Below are 27,708 nucleotides of genomic sequence, written 5' to 3' on the forward strand. Positions count from 1 at the left end.
ATATAATAACACAATAACTTTTGAGAAAACAATAGGAACCTAGCAAGAAATAGCTAAGTGTGTGCAGGTTACTGGTCAAATTCTCCTCAGTTTCAGTGGATTCTACTTCTGCATGGAAAACAAGTTCATTTTTATGCTACACCATGCTGTCTCTGAGTCTGAAGCCAAGGAACACAGGCATGGCCAAAGCATATCAGATTTAGGCTCTTTGCCAATTTCCTGGACTATATATTTCAAATGAAAGTGTAAGAAAGTATTTATTAGATGGAGCTGTGAAATTTAGCTGTTTTGAAACCATCCTTCTGATCCCAGTGTTCAGAACTGTCATCAGAGCATGAAGTAAAAGTTTTTGTCACTTCCTGCAGTTTAGAATTAACTATTAAATTCTGGATGTTTTCCTTGTCAGTGTCCAGTTCTCTTTGAATTGTGCTCAATCTTAGCAGCATTCAAGGAGCAAGTACCACTCCCATCATATGGGAAATTTTTTTCCTTTGATCCACACTGAGCTTCACTGGATATCTCTCATTACTTCGACTCTGAAATGGAGAAACCAGAATATTGTTCTAAGTCTCTGCATTCATCACTCATTTACATACTTCTCCTATGTATTCTACTATTTATTTTTATTCAGAGTTGAACAATACCAGTCCTGTCAGTGTCTTTGTGCTACGTGCTCATTTAAGCTGTATGGTATCTTCAGCTGGATGTGATCTATCTACCACTGCTCTCCTTTCTTGTGGTTTGAATACCACACAGGCTATCACTACTTTGCATGATATAATTCTTTGGGATTAATAAGATTAATTTTGTTCTACGTTTTCTAAAACCTTTTCTGAAGTTCTGTCTCATGGCTCTGATGTCAAAGCCATGCAATATAGCTCTCCCTAGGCCTCCTTGACAATGGAAGGCCATTTTTCACAATCTTAAACTCTTCAATTCACTGCAATGTCACTCTGTTTCTTTTAAAACCCCCCTTGATTTTCAGATGTCCCCTTCTGGGCAAGATGTCTTTGATCATGGCCCCATTGTCTAGAAGAAAAATACCTCATATACTGAAGAAAGAGACATAATGGATTGCCTTTCTGCACTCATGTGTGCATAGACTGAGTTCTGCTTCTTCAATATTTTGAGCCCAAAGAGAGATTATTCACCACAATCTGCTTTTTTCCTAGAAAGGGCTAGGGTGCTCCAGGAAACATCTTTGCTCCACATTGAATTCCTGTGCCAGATACTATCTGTTGAATTCATTTGTTCCCAACTAGGATGCTGCATTCGTGACAATGTGGAGCAGACCCCTCTGGAGGCCAGCAGGAGAGAGGGGGAGGCAGACAGGATGGGGAGGATGAAAGAAAGGAGCGAAGAATGAGGGCTCAGTGCAGAGAGACACCACAGCACAGCACTGACAGAGCAGAGGGGCAGGAGCTGCCATGGGCTCAGATGTCTCTGCTGACAGAAGGAAATTTTCTAGGGGCCAGCAGGGAGAGGGCACAGTGGCCACAATGTAGGAATCCAGTGAGTTGAGAAAAAACTGTGTCTGAGAGCAAGGGCTGCCAAACAAGGACACAGCAGGCAATGAGAGAATGATGGATGAACCCTTTTTATATCCATTCTGTCTCAACCAACTCACCTGAGGTTTTGTGTTGTTAAAATTATTATTCTAGTTTGCCTTCCATTAAAATCTGGGTTGTGAGTTCAAAAGCCTTACCAGTCTTCCCTGGCAGCTCAGTATATGGAGGAGGTTTTTTGCCTCCTCAGACTGGAAGAGCTCCACTTCAAAGATCTGGCCAGCTGCAGGTCTCAACACACTTCCCATATTTCTCTTTTTTTTTTCCCACAATAAACAAGCACATTCTAAAGGTTGCATTATCTTTTCTGGCTTTTTTTTTTATTAATAATGGGCAAGAAACACCATTCTTCCCCCAGAGCTGATATTGATGGAAGCAGAGAGTCCTTTGTTCTTAGTTCATACTTGCACAAAGCATCTCATTAAAGTAAACCTAAGTTATTCCTTTAATAAGGTGTGAGTCATGCCTGAGAAAATACTCCAAGATTTGGTCACATTGCTGTTGGGAGGGCATTGCTGTGCTGGGAGTTGTGCTGCTCAAGGTGAGATAAAAGTTCATACCAATGGGGTAGGAACCAAATGGTCAAAAGATTTCAAACTGCTTCTGAAAATAAGAAATGCAAAGGATTTATATGCTATCTTTGTATAATCTTTCCATTGAAATTCTGAGTTCTATTGAAGAAAATAAGTTACTATGTATTAAACCTTTGGGCAGAATTGAAAAGAAGCTGGAAACAAGATATGATCTCATCCTGACCATAATACCAGACTTCCCTTATTTTACGCAGAGCTTGTTTTGAAGCTTATTTTGAGTTCATTTGGCAACCAGCCACATTTGTCCCTTTTCCCTCTCAATTTGTCCATTTCAATGCTGCCATCTTGTGGGCCACCTTAACTGTCAGGAAGATGCTGTAAAAAAGTTCCTTATTGAAGCCAAGGACTGTAGACCTCACCAGAAATCCTTTCCTGCCAAGGACATTCCATTAATGTTTCTGATTGTCCTTATTTTTGTCCAAATCTCACTGTGAGTTGCAAACTGTGGCACCATTATGGTGCAGAGATATTGACAACCAGAAAATATATCTGATAATAAGCCAGAGTTTTCTTTATGAGCCTTATATGCTGCAGGGCAGTTATCAGAAAATGAGGGCAAATCAGAAGAATTAATCTAACCACAGGAAAAAAAAAGAAAAACAAAAAAAGAACAACAAACCATAATGTGGGTCATAAAGAGACAAGAAGCAACCACATCTTTGACAAAAAATTGTGATTTTTCTTCTGTTTCTTAGGAGGGCTGTTCTTGCTATGGTTTCTCAGAGTTTCAGGAAGGAATGGTTTTGTTGATAGTCAAATGTATGCATTTGTTTTGAAGTACAAAATCCAAATTATAATCACTTTCCTTTCCCCCTTTTCCATTTTTTCTTACAGAGCTGCTACTATACAACTGTGCCTTTGGCTGGGGATCCCAAAAGACTTTGTGCCACTGGGAGCATGACAACCAGGTGGATTTAAGATGGGCAATCCTGACGAGCAAAACTGGGCCAATTCAAGACCACACAGGTAATCATGAGTTCATGATGTTTCTGTTTTACATGGGATGAGATTGTTCTGTTTAATACCAGTGTCTTCCAAAATCATAGGAGAGTGAATTAGGCCTAAAATGCATAAAGCAATAAAGATGGTTCTCCAGTAAACCTAATCCATTATAGGCAATCACAATTGACTGTAATTGTCATTTCTGTTGGAGAATAAAGATGGTTTCTTGTCAGGAACTGAAGATATTCTCTTCACCTGACTTGCCTTTGGTAATCATCAGCTGGGGTAAAAAAATATCTGAATGACCAAATATTTTACAAATATCACTGACCAGCTAATATGGTCAGTCAGTTAATGGTCTCACATTATTCCTGTTTGTAGTTACAGGGACTACCCACCACAGAAAAGTGTAAGTGAAACTTCCCAATGGGTGTGTTACCACACCCTTTTCTGTTCTAGCAGGAGTTGGAGATTACAGCCATCCTCTGCTCACAAACAGTTTTCCAAGAAATATCACCCTGGGGAATTGATTGGTTTGTTTTGTAGTAACTAACTCATAGCTCAGCATAATTAAGCAATAAATTTGCTGCAGGCTAGTGGAGAAGGGAGGGCACTGTGTGACCTGCACAGCCTCTCACTTTAGTGTTCTCGCTTGCATACGTGCAGATTAATCAAATGGGTTGAGATGAATCCCCCTTCCCACTTCTGCTACCCTTTGCTTAATGAGAATGACAAGGAAATTAGACAAAATTGGACTTTTTAAATTCTGAGACACTTTCAATTGAATCTTAAGACAAGTACAGTAGTTTCAGGGGAAAAAAAAACTTGTAATACTTTGACTATAAATGGCATTGTACAAATAAATGGCATCAAATTAACTAAATGCAGTTAGCTGAAGTGAAGGCTGTAATGGTGGAAAAATTGATGTAGAGTAAAGTGAAATGGCTCAGTAGGATCTGACATTGAAAGGAGGTTAAAAGCTATGTTAGCCAGAGACTGACAAAATCTAAAAGGCATGCATAAGTAAAGCTCTAATTAAGACAATGAAGACAGAGTTCCTGACCTGGCACTGCAATAATATTCTGAAAATGAGAGCTATCTGCACTTTGCCATCAAGGATTATAGAGAGAGAACCTGTCTTCAATCAGGAGATGAAGAAATTATATTCTTCAAATGAGATTTTGTTGTTTCCACTGGGCCCTGCTAGTACAGAAATCTTATTTGTTCCATGAGCTGTAGCTTTAGTAAATCTTACAGGCAGCCCCTTTTTCTTCTACTTCACTTTCAACATTTTCCAAAATTTTCCTTGAACTCTAAGAGCAGCTTCACCTGCCAGGTTTGTGATTCACCTGCCAGCAGGCACAGAGTGAGTGAGGTGGGTGTGAACACAGACCATGAACAGTCTGAATGGCACTGATGTCCCAAACAAACCCTCAGGTGCACAGCAAGGCTACCCTGTGTGTTGGGAGAACCACAGTGAACAAGTCCCAGCCATATCTTTCTCTCAGACACATGTGTAAAGCTGAAAAAAATACACAGAGGCAATCTTCAATAGCAATTGCTTGAAGACAACAGGATACACTGGATGTCACTTCAAATTACATATATTGTGATGAAATCTGGCCAGTGTAGGTCTTCCAACTCAGACAGCCATCCTAATGCTGAGATTATTTTCCTTTTTCCTCCCTCTGGATTTCCCTATTACCATTCTTTGATGAGATTTGCACATTGTGCTGCTCTGCACAGAAGCATAGTTGGAAAGAGCATTTAGACATAAGCATTCCTCTTTAAGAAGCTGGACAAGATGTTACTGCAGAAAAATAGCAAGAGAAAAAAATCTGGATTTTTTTTTACAATTTAACCTTAACTTCTCCTATAAAATCCTACAACATGCATATTGAGCAGGATATCTCTACTGCTCACAGAAAGATCCAAACAAGAAAAAACACCCTTGTCTCATGTTAGAAGGAATACATTCTTTTCTTATTTATTAGGTCTAGCCACTTGGTTTAACCCACTCCTCTTCATTCCTGGTTCCCATCTCATTACTCTGTCCTTCTTATTCTTACCAGAGTAGCAATGCTTATCTTCCTGTCTTCATTGGGGCAGGATTACACCACTGCAATCCAAGCAGGTCTCAATTCTACCCTATTTCACATGAAATTCAAGGATGTTATGTATAGGCAAAGGCTAATGCTAATAAAACACCACCCTTCCAAAACATCTTCTTTTGCCTCTTTTTACTTTGCTTTCTTTTAAGTCTTGATATAAACAGTGATGTGTCTACTTATTTCAGCCATGCTTGAGAAATAGTATTTCTTACTATCACTTTTATCCTTCCTACCCTCAATAGGAGGATGTCAATAAATGCTGTCTCCATCTTTCTGTGTGAGGGCATTGCACATGTAATCTATTCTTACACAGACCAGGATGAGCTTTGTGCTTTTCTACCATGACTCTCTGCAAATACAGTGTTCAAAAGCTGACTGGAATTAATGTGTGGCTGATGTATTTCAGAAGCACTTCTCTATAGTCAGTATCTTACTTAGCAATTTTCTTTTACCAAACTAATCACACTCCCACATGCTTCTCTCTCAGCATGATTAAGAAAGTAAGCTTCTACATTAAGGGTATTAGGTGTTCAGATTTCAGTGTGTATAAATCCATTATGCCCTTGAGAAAGTACCAGCTATAATCTTACTCTTTCAGGGAAGGGGCCACAAATATAAAGCCCATATATAGCTTCAAAAATCAAGGGCATAACTCTGACACGATCTGTGACAGTGCTCAACCTCTATTTGGGAACATTCTTTAAAACTTATTTCCTAATCTCTGACCATGGCTGTTCAAAGCCATTTCACCCTTCAGCGTTCTTCCATTCTAATCTTTCCCCTTGAGCACAGATTACTTCAAACAGAGATTTTTTTTTTTAATAGCTCTTTGCACAATTAACATAGAATAGGCCCCAGGGATTTCTCTTTAGCCTGCTGAACCAGGGCTGGCTGTTTTCAGGAGGTGCACACTGACTAATGGAGCACATAATGCTGTCTCACCAAACATGCTCGTGCCTCCTTCCCTTAGCAAAAGCAAATGCCTGGTGTGTTTCATGTGGTGAGCATGTTGTTAGGGTTCATTCTTGGCACAAAATATCCCAGTGAACAGCAGAGGACAGAAGAAAGTGTGGAATAACAGAATTGCTTGGGTTGTACAGAACCTTTAAACCGTCTAGTCCAACCTCCTTGCAATGACCAGGGACATCTTCAAACCTGACCTTGAATGCTTCTGGAGATGGGGTATCTACTTCTTTTCGAGACAACCTGTGTCAATGATTCACCACCCTCCAAACTTCTTCCTTACACCTAGTCTGAATCTACTTTCTTTCAGTTTAAAACAATTACACTTTAGGTTGTCACTATGGGCCCTATTAAAAAGTTGCCTCGCCTTTGTTATCAGTCCCCTTTGGTGGCTGAAAGGCTGCAATAAGGTATCCCCAGAGCCTTCTCCAGCTGAATAACCCCAACTCTCAGTCTGTCCTCATAGGAAAGGTACTCCAGCCTCTGATCAGCTTTGTAGCCCTCTTCTTAAAGCATATCAGCTTTCCTAGAGCTCCCAAACCAACACCCTCTGACTCAATTGTGATTCTTGACCCATCAGCATGGAAAGACAGCAAAACATCAGGTGTGGTTGGGGATCCTAATGTTAATAAAGGAAATTAAAGCTGGTGGCTATTCCTAACACAGTCCTTCTGTCACAGTAGGAGATGGCAATTTCATCTACTCACAAGCTGATGAAAGCCAGAAAGGCAAGGTGGCGCGGCTGCTGAGCCCGGTGATCCGCTCGCAGAGCTCGGCGCACTGCATGACCTTCTGGTACCACATGGCCGGCGCCCACGTGGGCACCCTCAGGGTCAAACTGCGCTACCAAAAACCCGACGAGTACGACCAGGTGCTCTGGACCCTGAGCGGCCACCAGGCCAACTACTGGAAGGAGGGACGTGTTCTTCTGCACAAGTCTGTGAAACACTACCAGGTGAGCTTGGCTGCTCCTCAGCAGCACCCTGCTGGCCGTGTTTGACACCCCAGCAAAAGGTGCCTCTGAGGGATTCATGCAGACAATATTGCATGCTTGCTGTGACTAATAGTAATGAAATATTTCATGGTATCTCAGATTACTGTCATACAAACACTTTATCAGACACCGCTTTATAAATCGTTTATCATCAGTCACAAAACTGCCCGTTTGCCACAGCTTTGCTGATGTAAAAGGCTTTCATAAAGTCGTGACAGTGCATAATTTTCATTTGCCTGTATAAGCTCATAAAGGCAGGCAATGCAGATTTTCAGGCCACAATCGAAGCACAAGTGTGACACCCTGGCAAGTGAAGATGTGTGTTAACAACTAATTATGAAATTCTGACAGCTGCAGTTGTGTGCTAACATGAAAACAATGTGAACACTATCTTGTTTTTCCAGGTGGTTATTGAGGGAGAAATTGGAAAAGGAACTGGAGGAATTGCTGTGGATGATATTAAAATTGACAATCATATAGCACAAGAGGATTGCCGAAGTAAGTGTGACAAGCAAGAGCATAGAGAATTCTCAAAACATTGTTTATTTTGTTTTGATAGCTGGTTATATTTGTGAGAAAGGGATAGATAATTATTAGCTATGTTTCCACTGAAAATATCCTGATTCAGCCTGTAACTTTATTCATAGTAAGTGCCACTGGTGTCACCTTGGTATGGCAGCAGTGTGGATCAGAATTGGCATCCTACTGACATGGGTCACAGCATATTCACATTCCCATGTCTCTCCCCATATTTCATATTGCAGCCCTCTTTAAATTTCTCTGCTTTTCCTATTGCAGGACCCTGTTGTAACTAATGCACAAAATCCAATTTTATTTCTTTGCCCTTTTTAGATCACTTACCAAGAAGCCTTCTTAAATTTTTTAAAAGACCATATCAAACACTTATAGGATAAGCAGATAGGGTGAGAAGGCCCCTCCTCTGTCTCTGTCATTCTAAGTTTTCTGTGGCTCATTTGCTGTAGTCATCAGCTCCCAGACATGTGGGACACAAAGCAACTTTAGGACATGGCCTTTCCCATATCTGAGCCAGGCTATTCCTGAGATGCTCTTTGAGCCCTTTTATTCCTGGCCAGTCTTGAGTTATTCCAGTCAATGCTGATCATGTGCACATTGCATACTGCACGTAATTTGGCAGCAGCAGCCCCAGATAAACACAAGTAACAGAACACTGTCCTTCATAGCAGAGATGAAGCAATTATTTTTATATTAAAGATGGAATAGAAATGAGAGCTCTTAGCATTAAGAAGATAAATTTATTCTGTGTGAGTTAACAATACAACCAAGAGCAATAATAGAGGGTGTTCCTCACCTTTTGTAGCTAACATCCTTTTGAGGGTAAGGTGACAGTCCTCAGCTGCGTGTTAATTTCACTGCAGGATGAGGAAACTGTACAATCTACAACCCCACCCCTGGGGTTCATCAAATGCCACCAGAGGGGCAGTTGGCAGAAAAGTCCTCCTGCAGTGTCCCCAGTGCCAAGAGAGGTGTTGAGACCACAGTGACTGTATTTAATTGACTCCAGCATGAGAAAGGAAAATAGCTTCTTTCCTACCTCCTTGTTTTGGTTGTTCAAACCAAATGTTGAGCAAAGATTTCTGCCTGAGGGAGATAAACCCAAAAGCTCAGTCTGAAATCCAAACACAAGTGGTCTCACTGCAGCCAGTGAAACTATTCTTGTGATTAACTATGCCTATGCTGATGAAGTGTTATGGAATTGGGCTCCAAAATTGTAAATACAGTGAATGAGATGCTAATTCACCACACTGATTTCTCTTTCCCAGGCATGGAAAACCCCTGCTGATAAGTAAAACTGTGCCAAGACTGGGCGGAGAGGAGTTTTTAAATCTTTTTTTCTCCATTAATTTTCAGAGCCCATTATAATGAACAGCTCTGTCAAGCCACCATAATGATGCTCTGACACAGGAAAATCTGCTATACCATTATTGCCTGCATGATAGTCAATCAGTGTTTGTAACCCTAATAATCAATGTCAATTCTTTTGCTTCATTAGAATCAACTGATGTCGAAAATGAGATAGATGAAGAAGAAGACCCAGAAAGTAATCAAACAGGTAAAAATTGTGTTATTTTTTAAAAGGGGATGAATTTTAATGTGTATTTTAATGCGAATTTTTGCATTCTATTTATTTATTTATAGATATTATCTATTTATTTATAGATTTGTTCTCTAACTGCATATTGTATTAAGGTGTTTTGATTATTCTGGATGAGATGATAAGAAGACTAACATTTATTTGAAGGTTGCAATAGTTTTATTCTTTCATGTCCTATGGGCTTATGTACTTTTTATTATTTGTACCTATCTCAAACATTTCAAATTTCATATGCTTAATTTGCTACATTATATTCATACACATGCAAGCACATTATAGTCCCTCAATATTTTGTTACCTAGAATTCTTGTGCACTGCTGAAGAAAGCACTATCATTATATCTTACAATTTATGACTCGCACTGTGCCTCAGTAATTAGGCTGAAAACTCTTCAGGTTAAATGTTTCACAGACCTGGCTGAAAATGCCATTTTATGACCAGTCTAGCAAAGCATTATCATTTCCAGTGATGATAACTGTAAATGGATCATTAAATGGATCATAATTGTCATATTGTTCCAATAATAAAATATACTTGCATTTTTCAGGCAATGAGCTTAATTTTTTCTGTTACAGTCAACAGGATTGCTATAATTGATTTCAGTGAAAGAGTGTGAGTTTGTCCAAAAGGACTTTTTGGCTTTTCCAGCAACAATTACAGGGTTAGCTGCTTTTGGATCATTTTCATAAACTAAAAAAGTTGAGGGAAAACGTTATAATACCCAGTGAATATTTTACACAAGAGGGCAGACTGCTCTTCTGTGTCAGTTCTGCCACTATTTGCACTTCAAGATCCAATCCTAAAGTCACTGAAGTAGAAATAAAATGGCTGGACATTCCCAACCAATGTCTAAAGCTCTAACCTCTCACACTGAGCTGAGTAGGATTTGATTAACGTTTTTGAGCTAAATCCGGCACCATGGCAAAATATAATCAAAAGGCCTTGTTATTCACCCCCAAAACTCCTACTTAAATCAAGGAGAGCCAGAGCTGTACTAGCAGGCAGCAGATTGGAGAACAGTCTGGAAAATATCCATAGGTATTTGGTCCACATTACATTTTTCAGCTATTTATGACCACCTTGAAGAAGCTAGGTTTTAAAATAATGTAAAAAACTTACGTTAAAAAAATTGATGGTCTTCTCAAAATTTCCACTTCATTAAACAAAGTTCTAACTGGGATCAGTTCTGAAAATTTTGCAATTCTTTATTCAATTTCAGGGTTTACACCTCCATACCGTAGAGGTGACGACTATGATGACAACATCTCCAGGAAGCCAGGCAATGTCCTGAAGACCCTAGATCCAATCCTCATCACCATCATAGCCATGAGTGCACTCGGCGTGCTTTTAGGAGCCATCTGTGGAGTTGTTCTGTACTGTGCCTGTTGGCACAATGGGATGTCAGAGAGGAACTTGTCTGCACTGGAGAACTATAACTTTGAACTGGTCGATGGCGTAAAACTGAAAAAAGATAAACTAAACACACAGAATTCATACTCGGAAGCATGAAGGCGTAAAGCAGCTGGAGGAGTCAGAGAGCCGGGGTGGAAGGACATAGCTCGGTCGTGCTGGGGAACTGTTGATCTTTTACTGTACAGGCTGAAAAGTGCATTGATGACACTGAGCCAAGCTTTTCTCAGGAGCTTCAATGAGTGTGTAACCGATGAACATGGACAACAATCTGTGTTAACAACCTGAATCATGTACAGTCTGCTTTTTCTGTTGGTTTTATTTGAAATAATCGAATGCTGGTGTTGAGACCAAGTATGATTGACTTATAGTTCATTTTGTCTTTCTTTCTCTCCCTCTCTTTTGTTTTCTGTTAATGGATAATTTTGTTTTTACTGTGCAAAATCCAAGATGCTGTCACAAAATGTATTCAGTGGGGTCCTTTGGATGGACATGCTGTCTGTAGCTCAGTGCCCAGAAAATATTGGAGTAACAGCAATTTAGTGGACTTCTGCACCTGTATTTGTGTATAATTGCTCGTGTTGTGCATAGGCAAAGAAGGGTTAGGATGTTTTTGAAAGTACTGCTGCATCAGTACCGATATAGCGTGTCAGCTCTGTTTACGAAGCAATACAGTCAAATTTTATTGATGTTTTTCAGTGTTGTACTAAATTTTGTGCTTGTGAACTCCATAAAAGAGTATGTGCCATCATCAGACACAACTGGTAACCAAGTGTACTGCCTAGAAATGAAACAAAAAAAGTCCTTGGCACTGGCTAGTGTATGTCCTCTCAAGTGCCTTTTTGTTTGTACTGCTTCTCATTGTGTTAACATTAACTACAGCTTCTCTGCAGTTATGCCCTTGTCTTTAATCATATTCTGATGGCTCACTGACTAAAAGAAAAGTATATTTTAGTGTAAAAAAACAGCCTCAGCCAAGGCAAGGGCTAATCAGATTTGACAACCTGGCTTGATTGTTCTGCTTTCTGTATTTCAACTTCATGTCTCTTGACCCTTTTGTATAAAGCTGCAATATCCCCTTTTATTGTTCTTTCATATAGAATGTATTTTCAAATGTAAAATCTCTCTCCCTTTCTCTTCTCTTTCTCTCTCTTTGTCTCTCTGAGTAGGTTGTATAAGCATTTGCCATTGCCAAGGGAAGAAAACTTCAGCTTTAACTTGCTGGTAATGGCAAAGGGTTTTATTAGAGTTTGTGTTAAAAAATAAGGGAAAATTCTTAACTTTATCCTCCAAAGTCGAACTTTGGGTTTCTTCTTAACAGCATAAAGTGACAGTATCTTTTTTCCTGATGTCATGGAACATGTCTTTTATCCTGAACAGCTTGTCTGTTAATTACACTGGGGAAAATGCTTCCCTTACAGAAAAGATTGCCTTTAAAATGAGAAACTTTCCTCCTCTTGCCCCTACCTGAACTCAAGTTCTGTTCTCTCAGTAACCATGTATTTTCATGCTAATCAATGCTAATTGGGCTTACCAGTGGGTACTAAGGACAGAATGAAATCCCACAATGTATGTAGGGTATATTCTTACCATCATGTTATATCCAATTGATATTTCATACCAGGAGGTTTCTGTTTGACCACAAGTGCAGACAATGACCAGTGCAGTGAACCGAGTACTCTAAGCTGTCAGAAAAATGTGATTGACAATGATGTGGCAATTTTTTTTAATATTTTAGGGCAAATACTATTGGTCAAATAATATTCAGCAGCCTATGCAGCTGGTCCAACAGGGTATAAGGAAACAAGAGCATGTTTCCCCCAGGGGTCCATGCAAGGCAGTGAGGCAGCAGAGGGTCCCTCCCCTCCTGCAGGTGCAAGGGGAGCCCCTGGGTTTCTGCTGTGACCTGCACACAGCTCAGCCATAGCTGGGGGGCAGCTTCCACCTTCCCCAGGGTATCCACCAACCAGCAGAGAAAAACAGTGCAAGCGTGGGGAAAGGAGCATCCTACCAAGTGCTTAACTCATGGTTTTCCTCATTGAATTTCCAGAGTAGAGTCAGGGAAGTGATTGGGACTTTCTGAGTTTGTCTTTTCCAAAATCGCTTTTGTAGAAGAGCAATGAAATATCCTGTCCAGGGTTAGGATTAAAGGAGGGCTAATTCAGCCTTGAATTAGTTGGAGCAACAGATTCCACCCCTATTTATACACCAAATGTTTTGAAGTGTGTTCATTTCACCAGATTGAACTATAAAATAGAAAAATATGTAGAAAATCCACTAGTAACCCAGAAATTGAAGAAAAGGGAGGGAGGCAGTAGGTGAAAATGAGGTTTGAAGTTGAAAAAATTTTAAAGGAAGACCCAACAGAAAAAAATGGACAGTTGCTACTTCAGAGGAGTCCTAAAGGCAATGACTTTCAGGAAAACCCAAAAACCCACTTCAGGTCATCAAACCTGAGATTAATGGAAGAACTACCTCCCCAGCCTCTCAGCCTTGGGTCCTCCAAAAGGTGAGACAGTCCACCTAAGGCCTGAAAGTTTTGCCTAAAAGTTAGTCCATGAGATGTCCCAAGCCACAGACTCACTTTGTCAGAGGTAGAATTTTCATTGGTTTCTAACACTGTAATTTGACCATAATGGCATTGCAGCAGCTAGTTAATTAACCCAAAGAAGAAAAGGATTTTTCAAAACTATTTTCAGCACACCACCACTGTGTGAGTCAGGAATTAAGGATCTATTCTCCTTAGCTGAAAAAACTTTTAGACCACTAACTTGACTAAGAGTGACATGCTTATATTGCCTTGAAGAGAAAATCCCATTGGGGAGCCCAAGCCCAAAACCTTTTGAAATATTCCCACTGATTTCTGGACCAGCTCTTGGTCTTGATCTATTCAAACAGAAAAGCTGGTAGTTGGTGGGTTTTTCCTTCTTTCAACATATTCAGAATAGTGAACATAAAAAAAAAATTATCTCCTTTTGGTCTTCAGACATTACTATGATAATGAGGATCTAGCACTGAAGATTTGATTTCTCTGAAGGTGATAGAATTAAAGTTGCCCTTCAATAAAGGAAAAATGATACTGCAACTTTACATTGAAAAGTATCTTGCACTGATAAATATATTTAAAAGAATTATATGTTTATAAAGTTATTAATTTGTAAAGGCAGTGTTACAAAATGTTCAGTTTATATTGTTTTAGATTGTTTCATAATTTTTAAAGTGTAAAATAACATATTTTTTTCTTTATTGAAAAACTATAAAAATCTTCTGTAGTAAAATGATTTCATTTTACTGGTATATTATTGCTTCATGTTTTGTACCATCATAAAACTTTGTGCAAATTTTTTTTACAGAAATTTTTATTTTCTATGACAATATGACACTTGTAAATTGTTGTTTCAAAATGAACAGCGAAGCCTTAACTTTAAATGACATTTGTATTCTCAGACACTGAGTAGCATAAAAAAAAAAACACATAGAACTGAACTGTAACTTAAATTTCCAAACTATGACTACTACATTCCAAAGAAACAGTTGAATTAAACATTTTCATAAAATATCCCACAGCTGATGTATTTTATTATACTAAAATGGATTGATATTATTAAATGGATGGTTTTATTTAGCATCTTGCAACAAGCCCAGTGTTTCAATCACAATTATATCTGTTAGCAGGCAGCTCCAACAGACACCTTGGTGGGTTTGTTCATTGTTTAGGATAGAGGCATTCACCTTTGCTTGACCTGTTCTCTTTCCTTGCTGGAATACACTCCCATAACCTGATTTTTAGCAAACAGCTGGGATTTAACAGGACAAATTTGCCACCACTGCCCCTTGCCACGGGCTGCCCCTGTGCAGGTGTTACAACCCCCTGGGTGAGATTTACTGCCAAGAACTGCCCATTTCTGGTGTGTTACTCCATGAAGTCTCTGCTCCTGTGGAAAGGTTTGCACTGATGAGCTCCCTGCAAATTTCCAGGGAGGTTCATCAGGACCTACCCAAGCATGGCCAAATTTCCCAAGGCAGAGCACCAGTTGATGATGGGAGCAAGTGCAGCAGGGTAGGCTATTGGGACTGGTTTGGCATCAGCTGGGTGCCAAACTCACCTGTGGAACACGTGGTCATGTGCAGAGAGACCTTGGCAAAACTTGCAGCCAGATCAGAAGCTTCAGATTTAACATTTCCTGCTTTATGCAGTACTTACCAGTTTTGTTTCCTTTTAATGCTCAGCACTCTGCACATTAAAGTTTGACAAATCTTTTCTTTACATTGCAGGCATGAACAAAGCACAGACTGTCAGTATGTCATTAGCTGGAGTATAAACATTTTACTTCAGCTACTTTACTACTCATGGGAAAAATACTGTACTTATTACCATATATTTGATCACTGTTAACACTTGAAAAGGATGTATTGAATCTTGTCTCCTCAAGAGAACAGTGCTGTGTGTACCTGCTTAAAATATGAGATGGAATTCCAGCAAGCACCTGAGCAAAATCCCAACTCAGAGTAGGGATTGGTCCCAAAATAATGGTTGTGAAAGCTGCTGTCCATAGAACCACTACACCCAAATTCCTTAGAGATGTACTTCATTGCACTCTGCTTCTGTGATAACCAGCCACAGGGCTCTTGGAGGGAAAATAAATGGCAATGGCATTGATCAGTGAAAAAGGGACATCTATAAAGTGAATCTGTTGAGGATGAAGTTCAAGAAAGAGAGATAAGTATTTAAAGTTAAGAAAATTCTCTTTCTTTCATTCAGGGAAAATTAGTTTACCTAGAAGCTAACAAGTGCTTGGCACTAAATCTTCAGTTTTCCACACTAAACAGGCTGCATAGAGCAAGAACAAAAATGGTGTAATGGGTTCTGAATTATTTATCAGAACAAAAATTGTAAACTTGAAGAAAAAGAAGAGCAGATGAAAATAACAGATGGGTCAGCTACAGACAAACAGTGCCAGAAGTGCACAGCCATGAGGGTCATGGTGTGTAAGAGGGGTCTTTGGCTGGTAGTGAAAGAAACTCCTTTATTATTCCTCAAATCAAATGTACCATCCCAGACCCAGCAGCCACGTAGCAGCCCCATTTCCTTTCCTTTTGGCAGAACACAAAATTGCACAGCAGAAGGCAGGTGCAGAGGAGAGGGGGCAGCACTGCTTGTGTAAGGTTGGGTGAGGCCCATGGAAATGCCAGCAGTGCCCACCTGTGCCTGCTGCCCTCTGGAGCTGCCAGTCCCAATGGAGATGGAGCTCCTCCAGCCTCAGAACCTACCCCTTATGAGGCATAGCAAGACCCCACAGGTGCAAGCTAACACAGCCAGAATTTTGACCCTCCCAAGCCTTTTCAGATGTACAATTCGTCTGTTCCCAAGTCAATTCTTCTGAGCTGCTTTGCCAAAGTCAAATGTCAAAGTTGGGTTGCATTTTCAGATCCGGACATTGCATCCCAGAAGTAATTCCCTTCCTATTCATTAATTGTCCTGTCCTTTGCAATGCATTATGCCTAACAGCATATTGGTTCAAGCAACATTAATTTATTAGAGCTTTAATTTCCTATTTTATATCATTTTCTGCCTCAAGTCACCCATAACCACAATTTTATCTACAAGTGTCTGTTAAATTATAACAGAGTATGTCTGATATTTTTAATGGTTTTTTGCCATGAGATATGTTGTATAGCTGTTTTATTTGCTGATTAGTCCCCCTGTAGTCCCTAATTGCTTTTCCACAGTAGGTCAATTCTCTATATACATTTCCATTCTCATAGCTACACACAATCAAGCTCTAATCTTATCACCTCAGGACTGATGGTGTCTCAATGTTTATAACAGAAAATCTCATTAAAAAAATCTTCTGGCATTTTTCACAGATGGATGGAGTCTTATCATGTGTCCAAACCTAATTCCATCTTCAATAATCATATTCTCCTATTTAAATTTACATTGTTTTTACTCATATATCAGACATTTGATTCATGTCCCTGTCATTGTCCTGCATCACTGTGCACCATGCACTGTATTTTATTACAGACAGTTGTGTTCCCATAATGGGTGAGGTGGGTCTGAATTGAAAAAGGAATTGCAGTCTTACTGGAGCACTGTTGGTACCAGAGAGAGGTCAGGTGTTTCTCCCAAGGGTGGAAGGTGAGGACAAGGCTTGGCAGGGTTTGTCAGCTGCTGCCATGACAAAGACTGAGGGATTTGATGTTGAGAGTCTGGAGAATAAAGAGCTTGCCTGAGGAAACAAGTACTTCTGGTGACAGGAGCTGCTAAGAGAATTGCCAGGAAACTCCCTTCATTTCAATTACTTCATTTTTGCCTGACAGAATAAAAAAAAAAAAAAACAACCTCACAGTTAAAAAAAAAAAATTATTTGCAATATAAAAATGTCTCTGGCATCTGCCAGGCACTTTTTGAATCCACAGGCATGGAAGAAAGGAGTGGGGGTACCAACCCATCTGTTAGCTGAACCTAAATGGTGGAATGCTGAACTCAGAGAGGCAATGGGTGTGGATGTGGCTTTGAAGATCCAGGCAGCATCTCAGGGTTGTAACACTGGCATTCTTCATGCATCATTTTCATTTTGAAATCTTTTCACTTGATTCCCTTTCCTCTGCAACATGTTGGTTTATGCCACTCTTCTCAAACTAAATTGACTGGGCTGAACTGCAGGCTTGTGTGGTTTTCTACTATTTTCTACTATTAATATATTTTTCTGTAGTGTAATTTATGCTTCCTTCACTGCTCAAATACCTTTATAATATTTCTTTATGCACTGGTAAAGAATTAATAGCATGAATGAATAAAATAGAATGAAAAAATAGAATTAATAAGCCACCCATACTGTGTGTCAGAAGAGAGAGGAGCCCATTTTGTCCCACACCTCCTCTTCCACATCCCTGCCAGGGATGTGTACTCCATGTCAGAGACCCAGACACTACATCTTTAATAAATAATCTACCTTTCAGGGAGCCCCAATGCTTTCAACATCATGCCTGATATCTTTGCATTAATTAAATATTGATATCAATATTCTTACTAATATTTACTTACTAGCTTTATAACTGTGAGCATACCAGAGTGGATCAGTGGATCACTCTCATTTTGTCCTTTGAGACTACTAAGTAGACCACAATGTTTCACCTTTCTCTACTTTTAACCTGCTAATGTATGTTTCTCATAGCTCCATCATCAAGAAAAACAAAACTAACAACACAAAAGAAAGATATCTCTATCCAACTTCCATTTTACATGACCAAAAAATATCCATTGAATATGTACAGAAATACAAATTTCTTCTTATTTTAAGATATGTTTTGGTGAAGAGCAAAGTCACCAGACTGGTTGAAGGTAGTATTTGAGATGTCTGTGAAGCAATAAGGAGACAGCCACTGGAACTTTCTGAAAATTAACCTGTAATATCTGGAAAGGGTTAACAAGTGTGCAAAGTGATGAAAGCACAGGAGTACCAAAGTAGGCAAATATTGTTTTCATCCCAAGCATGGCTGACAAAATGGAAGAAAAACAGGAAAATACTTAGTGTTTAGGAGTAACTCTTAACTTAGTGTTAAGAGTAAATCAGAAAAGACCTTCTTATTCTTGGTTCTGTTCATTTCTCTTGGTTCTGTTAGTTTCAGTTTTCAGAAAATGGGAGGCAAAACAAGGAATTAACTGAACTACAGCTCAGCCTCACCTACAGCTCACATGGACTAATCCCTGTTCTAGAGTTACCATGTGTTGCACACAGGTAAATCCTTACAAAGGGAAGGCTGTAAAATCATGGCTCAGTCCTGCTACTTTGGCTAAGCAGAAAAGGACTGTGGGGCAGTGACTCAGCTGAATTAGAGGTAGAAAAAGAAGTTATGTAACCTTCATGTATTCACATCACAGTGTAAGGGGATTGGGGTGAATTATGTTTGTTATGATTTAAAACCGTGTAGCTAACAACCAGCTAATTGCTTTAAAAGGCCTCATTTTTGGAATAAACTGGCTCTCCTTTGCACCTGCCTGGGGCCCTGCATCACTTCAGACCCTCTCCTCACAACCATGCATCTCAGAGCCTGAGGCAAGGGGAAGCTGGTTCCATGACTCTTGATGTGAAAGATCACTGGCCCTCAACACCAAACCCTCTGCATGCTCTCCAAACAGTTATAGGCAGGAATGATATAACTTTATACTCATAACCAGCATTTCAAATGCATTTTTCATGCCCTATATCACACTATCTTCCTTTCATATTTCTTTGGCCTTTCTTCTTCTTAAGATGAGTGCTGCCAATTAAGCCACATTTCCCCAGGCTCTGCCTTGTGTGGTGCAGGGCACCCCAGCTCCCATTCACCAGCTAGGCAAGCCCAGTCTGGGGCCAGATCTCCCAGTCTGGGGCCAGATCTCCCAGTCTGGGACCAGATCTCCCAGTGTGGGGTCAGATCTCCCAGTCTGGGGTCAGATCTCCCAGTGTGGGACCAGATCTCCCAGTGTGGGGCCAGATCTCCCAGTGTGGGACCAGATCTCCCTTTGTGGGACCAGATCTCCCAGTGTGGACCAGATCTCCCAGTCTGGGACCAGATCTCCCAGTGTGGGGTCAGATCTCCCTTTGTGGGACCAGATCTCCCAGTGTGGACCAGATCTCCCACTGTCTCAGCTGATGCTGCCCTGCTGACAGAGCCTCTCCTGGCTCAATGGTTATTTTGCATCACTATCTTGTTTGCAAGAAGAGGTCACTGTAAGGTCACCTGAAATCTGGACTTATTTCACTGCCATCGTCTCTAGGTGACTAAGGATCATCTTTGCTACTTTTAACAAGTCTTTTCACAATGTATACCCGTTTCTTCATGCGTACTGAGGTCTTAAAGTGGTCAACATAAAGCCATATATCTTGATAAAGTGGCTGAATTACTGCTGCTGAATGGGAGGCCATTATCTACAATTAGTTTATGGCTCTTAATAGCCATTATTGCAAAAGATGGATTTCTCGATAGGGTAAGTGTCTTACCAAAGATCCTGTTAGTAGTCCTGCTTATGAAAACTTAAAGTGTAGCTGCTTTCTGGGAAAGATCAGGTTGCTCTCCAAGTGAAATAAACCATTACCAGCTTATTACTATGGGTAACAGATAGGTTATATGCATTATAATAATCATTATAACTTAATATGTGGATTATATGGTTCTTCTGTGCTGTGCACTGTATGCAAATGTCTGCAGCACTAGATAGACAGACTGAAAAAAACCTGTGAGGTTGTCAGCATATGGTTTAAGAGAGAAGTACCAAACATCTCACAACTATAAGTTATAGTAACTTGCCTCAGTGTAGCAGCTTTTCTTTTTGTAGAAGTATGGTGGTTAGAAGAGATAGAATGTGTGTCTGCCAATTCATTGGAGAAAAATTATGGATTTATTAATCTCCTTGAGGAAGTTCCTCCTGATGAAGGACACAAAGGAGCAGAGAGTAGAGGCAGAGTAGATGGGGTCATGAACTTCATTTTACGTCTCATCATGAGTAATAGTGCCAAACTGATAGTCAGTCATATCTCTCATTTTCTTTAATTTAACGCTTTACTTCTTGCTCCTTGCATTACTGACCCCCCATTATAACTGAACCATGGGTTTTATTACAAAGCTTAGCAGTGCTTTAAATGCACGAGAAGATTTCACTGCTTTTCATACTGAACAGTTATATTGGTGGATTTTGTTCTTTTCACATGAAGAGCCAATTCAGAGCTAACAACTTGTATAATTTTAATCAAGTCTCATTTCACACAGGCTGTGAACTTTAATATAGATTTCTGTTTCTTCTGGGTTTCAAGTACAGTGTACAGCTCAACACAAGCTGACCTTTGTGGTTTCATATGGGCACAAACTTGCTAAAGGCACTTCATTAGACATCAGTGGCAATAGAGCTTTCAACCCTGTTGCCAACTTCCTTCAGAGCTGCTGCTGATTGACAATATACACATTTTAACCAATGTCACATTGTTCATGTATTAAGTACAGAAAGCACATGTATGTATCTGCTGAGATGCAGCTGTGGTTCTACGCCAGAAAGTGAAGGAGTACTAGATGTGCTGAACAGAGTGTTTGCCTAAAAGTAAAGGTGTGTGCAGTTATTTAATGTCTGAAGGGTTTAGTCAGGCTTGTGGATTCCTTCTGAGGGTGTAATGCGTTTAAAAATGCAAAGAGCTTCTCTACAAGCAGAAGTGTTTTCAGGCTGTTCTCACTGCTCTTTTAGTTCACTTCCTAACTCAGATTTGAGAAGTTCTTTAATGTTTGGCAAATATTTTGCTCTACTATTTTATGCATATAATTTTCTTTGAGATAAATGAATTTGTATTTAATTTTTATACTGTGATAGTCCCTACAGGATTACAGGTCATGGTCCTGTAAATCTAAGCAACATTAGAAGATACAGAAAATGTACTTTCCATCCTCACAGACAGGAGCTGTTATGGCTGCTGTGACCCCTGGTGGTTCTGAACCCAATGTCTTTGTCAAGTACCTTTATTGCAGCTCTTGTATTGTCTCTTGTATTTTCCAGAGTAGTTGCTGGATGTTTGGATCAATATCAAAATTATGGATAATAATTAATGTCCAATTAATAACATGGATAATAAAAATGTGGTCAATTTGTCTTCAAGAGTAGCATCCAGCTTGTGTATCACTGGTTGTGTTTGGCACCATCTCCAAAATGTGAGTTACATTCACTACTCCAAGCATCCACCTGATGTGGTGAGTTTTACCACCCCAGTTTCTCTTGTCTGTACAGTAACACAAATTAATAGTTTGGATTGAAGGGCCTATATTTTAGATGAATAAAATAAAAAAATTTAAAACTCCTAATAATTTATAATTATGTGCAAGCTAGTTGTGGCTTTGTTTGGTTTTACCAAGGACAAGGATCTCAGCTGCTTTGACTGATTTTTACCATAGTTTGTTTTGACCTCTGGAAGCATTGTCCACCTGCTAGCCAGCAAGCAGAAGCAAAATTCTACCACTTAGACTATAATAGGAGACTCAAAAAACACTGGCTCAGGTTTGATAGTGGATGCAAATACGTAATTTGAAGGTAGGTAGAACACTGGATCCTTCATCACTGTGTCAGCCACTGCTATCTCCAGATTTATGATATGCCTTGAAGAAGTTTTATCTTACCCTCATACTTATGCCTTGGGTCTAGTCATGTCTTTATTCAGAGTCTAGAACTAAGGATTCAACCTGGTTTTTTATAGGCCTGCTAAATTTGCTTCTTAAATTGGGTTTGCTCTGGCTCTACAAGGTAATTATAGTGTTTCCTACAGTGCTGCAGTTCAGACCTATAGTCACCAACCTCACAATCTATTCATTTTCTCACTTCTTTTTGTGTTTTGGTTTTGTTCTGATCTATGTGTGTAACTTCACATAAAGCTGAGGGTTTTATTCTTAGATATTTGCTCTACCTACAGTTTTATTCTCTTGTGACTCTGTGAATAAAAAGCATCTATTTCAGAAGTGCAGCTCAATTCTCTCCAGGAAATCTCAAACTTCTGAAACTTACAGCTTTATTTTATAACTTCACACACATTTCTAACCATTAGTTTAGATGGTTTGTGAAGTATTTTTCTCAGCAACAAGCATACTTACGTCCATGACATGCAGCATGAGGGATGACCCAAAATCATAGTCTGCTTTTAATAGAAGGAGGCTTAGTGAGTATATTAATGAAACCTGACAGAACCCTGAAATGAGCTGGAAGAAACTATCATCAGAAGCATTAGTAAGAATTATTACAGTTATTATTATTGACACCACTGTGCTTGCAGCAAACTTCAAGTTCTTTTCATATTGTTTCTTATTTGGAAAAATCATATTTCTTATCTGAATATGCTTTTTAACAAAAAGGCCATGACATGTCCTCTTTCTTTTTTGCATTTATGTGAACGAACAGGACAGATCCCAGTTGATGTCATATAAATCACTATATAGAAGAAGCTTGTTATGATGTTTTGGTGCTTGCTACACTAAAGAAAGAGGCATTCATATTATTTTTATGTTACTTTTCAATATACTTGCAAATCTCTATCTTTTATGTTATAGTCACTTCCAAGTACAGTTTCTGTTTGTCCATCTTCACTGTGCAGAATGAAGATGAAGGTTTTCTGACTCTCTCTTCAATCATTCTAAAAAAACCCTCCTCTTTTATCATTATTGTCTCAGGTCAGTGCATGTTCTAAAACATGCACTGGTGTGTACAGGAGGTATCTGTGATCTCTTAGGTGCATATGTTATCAAATGTCTGGAAGATGCTGTGCAAACAAAATGCTCAGATGATAGAGAAATGGGAAATGGTTAGTCGTTCCCAAGCCCCTTAAATCAGAGTAATCAGACATCCCAAAATCTGCTGAGCTATGTTGAAGCTGGAGAAAGTACAGAGCAATCAAAATGTCACTGGTCTTCCTGCTAGACCCAGTTTGAGGGGTCTTAATCAAGTAAAACAGCACAGAAAATCAGATGGAGCTTTCTTTGGAGAAATATTCAGAGCTACTGTTCACTCTTGCCTGCTGAAAAGCAATGTCAGTGTCTTAGAGGTATTAGCAGAGAAGTAGTGAGTGCCATAGTAAAAAAGACTGTAGAAGAAATTGAAAATGCAAAGTTAATGTTAACTGATTGTAGAAGCAGAGCAGACTGGTCATTAGCAATTCACACAGGCTTTCAAATATGAAATAATCATTATAACTCTTTGCACAGATCACAATTTCAGCCTTTTATTGTAACAGCTCAGCTATAACTCTTAGCTCTGAATCTATTTTTACGTTCAATGTAGTATATTTGTTGACTTTACTGTATGAAAACTCTAAGCTTGTAATGTACATTCAGAATGTAAGAAGTCCCCAGATGGCAAGTTTCAAACAAGTCCTGATGCTAGGAAATGTACAAAGCCACTTTTACATCATTCTCTAAGGTTAGTAGCTCCTCATTCCTCCCCAGACATGCTGTTTGGTGCATGACTGCAGATTTGGGTTCACTTCAGGCACGTAACTCACAAAACTCATTAAACATCCAATTTATCTGTTCTGAGTTACAGTTTGTGAGAGCTTATTTCTCTCAATAGAAAAGAAACTTTAGACACAAGTCTCATCTTCTCCTCTCCCCCAACTCAGTTCCAGTGCTTAGCTCTTGCTGTAAATCACTATTCAGTGCAAGCCAAAGTCTCAAGAACTTGCTGGCCTGTTTGCTATTGGCAAGCGCATCACAATCATTCAGCAGTTTTTCAGGGTTTTTTTTTAACTCTTCTGCCCTTTATTTCACTGGAAAGGATAAAAACAGAGGATGTTGATTAACATGGACATAGGATTTATCCAAGAGTTTTTGACCCAAGAATCTGGTGGTCAACATGTGCATCAGCAAGAATACTTTAAAATATATCTGTAAGGTTTGGCATCATCTCAGTATTCCACACACAACAAATCTATATGACTGTAATCACTTTGATGGCCATTGATAGTGACAGGATTTGTCTTTTTGAATTCCATCTCATCTCTAGAGTCGTTGAACTCTATTTGCACCATAGTTCAGATCTTAGAAGCTTGAGTCCCACCTTCCAATAAATCATTATCATTTGACAGCAAAGACTTCACTCTTCTCCAAACACTGAAGAGCAATGCCGGTCCAGCTCTGAGAATTAATATTCCAAAGACCATGGATATTTCTAGACCTTTAAAACAAACTACCCCCATGGAGTGAATAAAAACATACCTTGTCAGCCAATCAAGATGAAATGATCCCCTGAAGCAGGGATTTGGCACTGTAAGAGCATTTTTAAAGCTTGCTTTGAAACCTGCTTGAACACAAGCTCGAGTATATTGGAAGAGTTACTGAGGAGTAGTTAAAATACTATATATTTTGTGTGTGACCCTAGATTCTACATGTATCGAATAATTAAATATAAGGGAAGAGAAATAGTTCATTAAGCAATGAGTGTAACTGCAGTTTCCTAACATATGTCTTCATCTCTGTACAGACAATGGTTTCTATTGTTTTCTTTAGCTTGTGAAATAGAACCAGCTGTCACCAACACCATTGTCTTTTCAGAAAACAGAGCATTTGGCCATGGCAAATTGTCCAGTTTTTCTAATTATTCAACATACAGGTTCATCTGTCTCTTTTCTGGAGATTTTGCACTGAAAGGCTAACAAGAAGATACACAGCTTAGTCATATTACTGCAGTCAGCACTTAATTAAAGAGGGTGCTACTAGAAAAGTGGATTTAATCCCAGTGTTTTAATTGAGTTCTAGCTTGGCACAAGGCCACCTGTCTGGATTCAACTGGATATAGTTCTTTCCTTCCTGCTCCAGACATTTCCATTGCCTGCTCCCATTGAACTGCTGCAGTGATTCTCCCCTTGCATCTGAGCACATATAAAGGCAGTCCTGGAATACAGAAAGTCTTCTGCATGAAAGGGATGTAACACAAAGCTACTATTTAAAAGTAAAGCATTACACCATTTATGTGTTCAGTTGTCTGAGGAAGGCAGTTGTGTTCACACTCTGACCCCATACCGAGTGTGATGGTGTAGCCAAAACATGGAGCTCAGCACAGACAACTCAAATCAGTTCAGAAAGACATCATCTGTCCTGCCAGCAAAATTCAAGTGTTCGCTTCCAAATCATACTGGACACGTTTATACAAGGTGCAGTGACTTTATAATGTTACAAACAAAAGAGGCAGAGATTTCCCACCCAGAGTCACTGAGGGGGTGAAGTCAAAATCCTGAATGTATTGATGGTGGGCAGTATTTTGTAGCTTCATTTTACTCATCTTTGAAAATTCTAACTAGTTAAACACAAAGGCTTTCAGAAGAGTAGATTTCTTGGAGGCAGGGTTGTAATAAGGAAGTTATAAAACCTGATATTGCAACCTTTCAACTCAGGATATTCAATGATCCTATTCCATTAATCCTTTTGCTGTCTCTAGCCAAAGAGTTGCTCAAGCATGTCATGAGGAAGACAAAAGGACAAGGGTGGACAGAAGCAAAGAAAGGGACATGGAAGCAGGAAACTTAGAAGGAGTGAGTTAACATCCTCCTGCAAACACCAAAAAAAAAGAGACCAAGCAGAGATCACTGCTGAGTGGCAGCAGTAGGATTCATCTTCATCCTCTCCAGTCATTCAAAGTGGGGTCCAACCCAGCTACCCAATTTCGTCCTGTGAGTAGAGATGGGCACCTCCACATGGCAATTCAGCTCACAATTCTCAGGGTCTGGGCAAAAGACTAACCCCTCATGTTCCAGCAGCCATCCACCTCTGAATCAGGGCTTCATCATTCATGAGGGGTTGAAATGTCAATATATGCATTGCTCACCACCCCCACAGCCTAGATCCTATCTCACATCCAACTTCTATAGCTCATCCTTTCAGTCCCTCCTTCAGACATGGGAAGCAACCTTGAAAGATACTTGATCTTTTAGAGTCAATACAGCACTGGGCATGAGATTCGTTATATTTCAGAACTACTGAAAAACAGACTGGTCTCAGCACCAACACCAGCACACTTGGTCTGCACCAGTATGATGGCTCTGCTTCCCCTGAGGTGACATATGTGAAATACTGAGACTACACCCCCTCCCCACATGAAAGCAAATACTGAGAATTGCACATGTTTACCAGCCTGAAAGCCCTGCCACATAATACAATTATGATCTGTCAAGCACTTGCCAGTTTCACTCTCTGAAAAGAGCATTTTGCCACTCTCGGTTTGCCTATGCATTTTGCTGCTAAAAAAAAGATTTTTTGACGTTAGTGATAAAGAATGAGATATTAAGTGGGGGGAGGAGCTACAGTTCTTACTGAAAATAACTGTATATTTAAATATCACAATGTGCATTTTTAGGCCTGTTGAACTTACTTGACTGCAATATACTATAAAACTAAATTCATTCACTTACCTGGCAGGAGGCAAATGCCTACTTCAAAGTTCCATATCCCCAGATTGATCTTTGTAGAGAATTATAAGATAACCAAAGGCATGTTTTGTTCTGTTGTTTTAATTTAGGATAGACCCATACGACTTCACACTAAGCAAATTCTGGAGATTAAAAAGTGCTCCCTAAACTCATCTAAACCTCAAGTGCCCAGTATCTCCATGATTTTAAGAATCACCCCAGACTCAGCATGCAAACAGGGGTCCAGGGAGCAGCTCACTCTCTCCTCTCCTCTGCACAAAGCTACTTCTTCCCAAAGGTGAAACCATGATTCATATCTGCAGTTTTGCCATACTTCTCTCTTTCATGACTTCTACTTTTAAGATGATGCCAATGCCACTGGCAGGGAATTTTCCTCTGTGAGGCTGTTCTCTCCTCTCTGTCTGATGATGTAGATGTCTTGTTATTTTGTGAATTACTTTATTGTTCTGATTAATCTTCAGCTTCTTCAAAGGCTGGAATAGGGGCTGACTGCCCTTAGAAATCAGTGATATAGAAGTGTTTTTATTCTCTAAGCTCTCCTACATCCGTTAGAATATTACTTGGGCTGGTTTTTATCTTACACTGATGGAAGGAGGTATTACAAGGAGGAAATGATAGCCCTATTCAAATGAGAACCTAAGTCTCAGTGTCCTTTTACCAACGGAGACAAATTACAGGCACTAAACACAAGTCCTATCAAACTTTCATCAGTCATCTTCCCCTTCTCCTTGCCTTGGAATAGCTGTGCAGTTTTTCCTCTCCCTCACCTACCAGTCCCCCCAGTCTGCAGGAGACTCAGTTTTGTCTCACACCTTCTGTGGCAGTACTAAGGCTGCAAGAGGATCTGGGAATAAGAGAAACTGCAGGCAGCCAAATTCCTTGCCTGTGCCTAACATGGGGATCATGTCAGCTGGGTGTGAAGCTGAAAGTGCTTCTCAAAGTGCAAATAGGTCCTCACTTTCAGAGATAACCTCCCTCAGTGGCACCTTCACTTTACAGTCCCAGCACCTGGTGACCACAGCGCAGTGTGTGTGATCCACACACAGTTTGGATAATCACTGCTGCCA

At 39.7% G+C, this 27,708-nt stretch overlaps 1 protein-coding gene across 4 annotated transcripts in view; it reads left to right on the forward strand.

Annotated features, from left to right (window-relative positions):
• NRP1 (neuropilin 1) overlaps positions 1–14,271 on the forward strand; it is a 114,201-nt gene extending 99,930 nt beyond the window's left edge. For 2 of the 4 annotated variants that reach the window (XM_079300252.1, XM_079300254.1), the window contains exons 14-18: positions 2,993–3,124; positions 6,855–7,129; positions 7,573–7,666; positions 9,201–9,260; positions 10,522–14,271. In XM_079300252.1, coding sequence (XP_079156378.1) covers positions 2,993–3,124; positions 6,855–7,129; positions 7,573–7,666; positions 9,201–9,260; positions 10,522–10,811 — 851 coding nt within the window. In that variant the 3' untranslated portion in view covers positions 10,812–14,271. The remainder of the gene's footprint in view (positions 1–2,992; positions 3,125–6,854; positions 7,130–7,572; positions 7,667–9,200; positions 9,261–10,521) is intronic. The other 2 variants (XM_079300253.1, XM_079300255.1) reach the window with 1 other exon arrangement.
• The last annotated feature ends 13,437 nt before the right edge of the window (positions 14,272–27,708 follow it).

The sequence above is a fragment of the Erithacus rubecula genome (genome assembly GCF_903797595.1).
Source record: "Erithacus rubecula genome assembly, chromosome: 3".
NCBI classification, from domain to species: Eukaryota; Metazoa; Chordata; class Aves; order Passeriformes; family Muscicapidae; genus Erithacus; species Erithacus rubecula.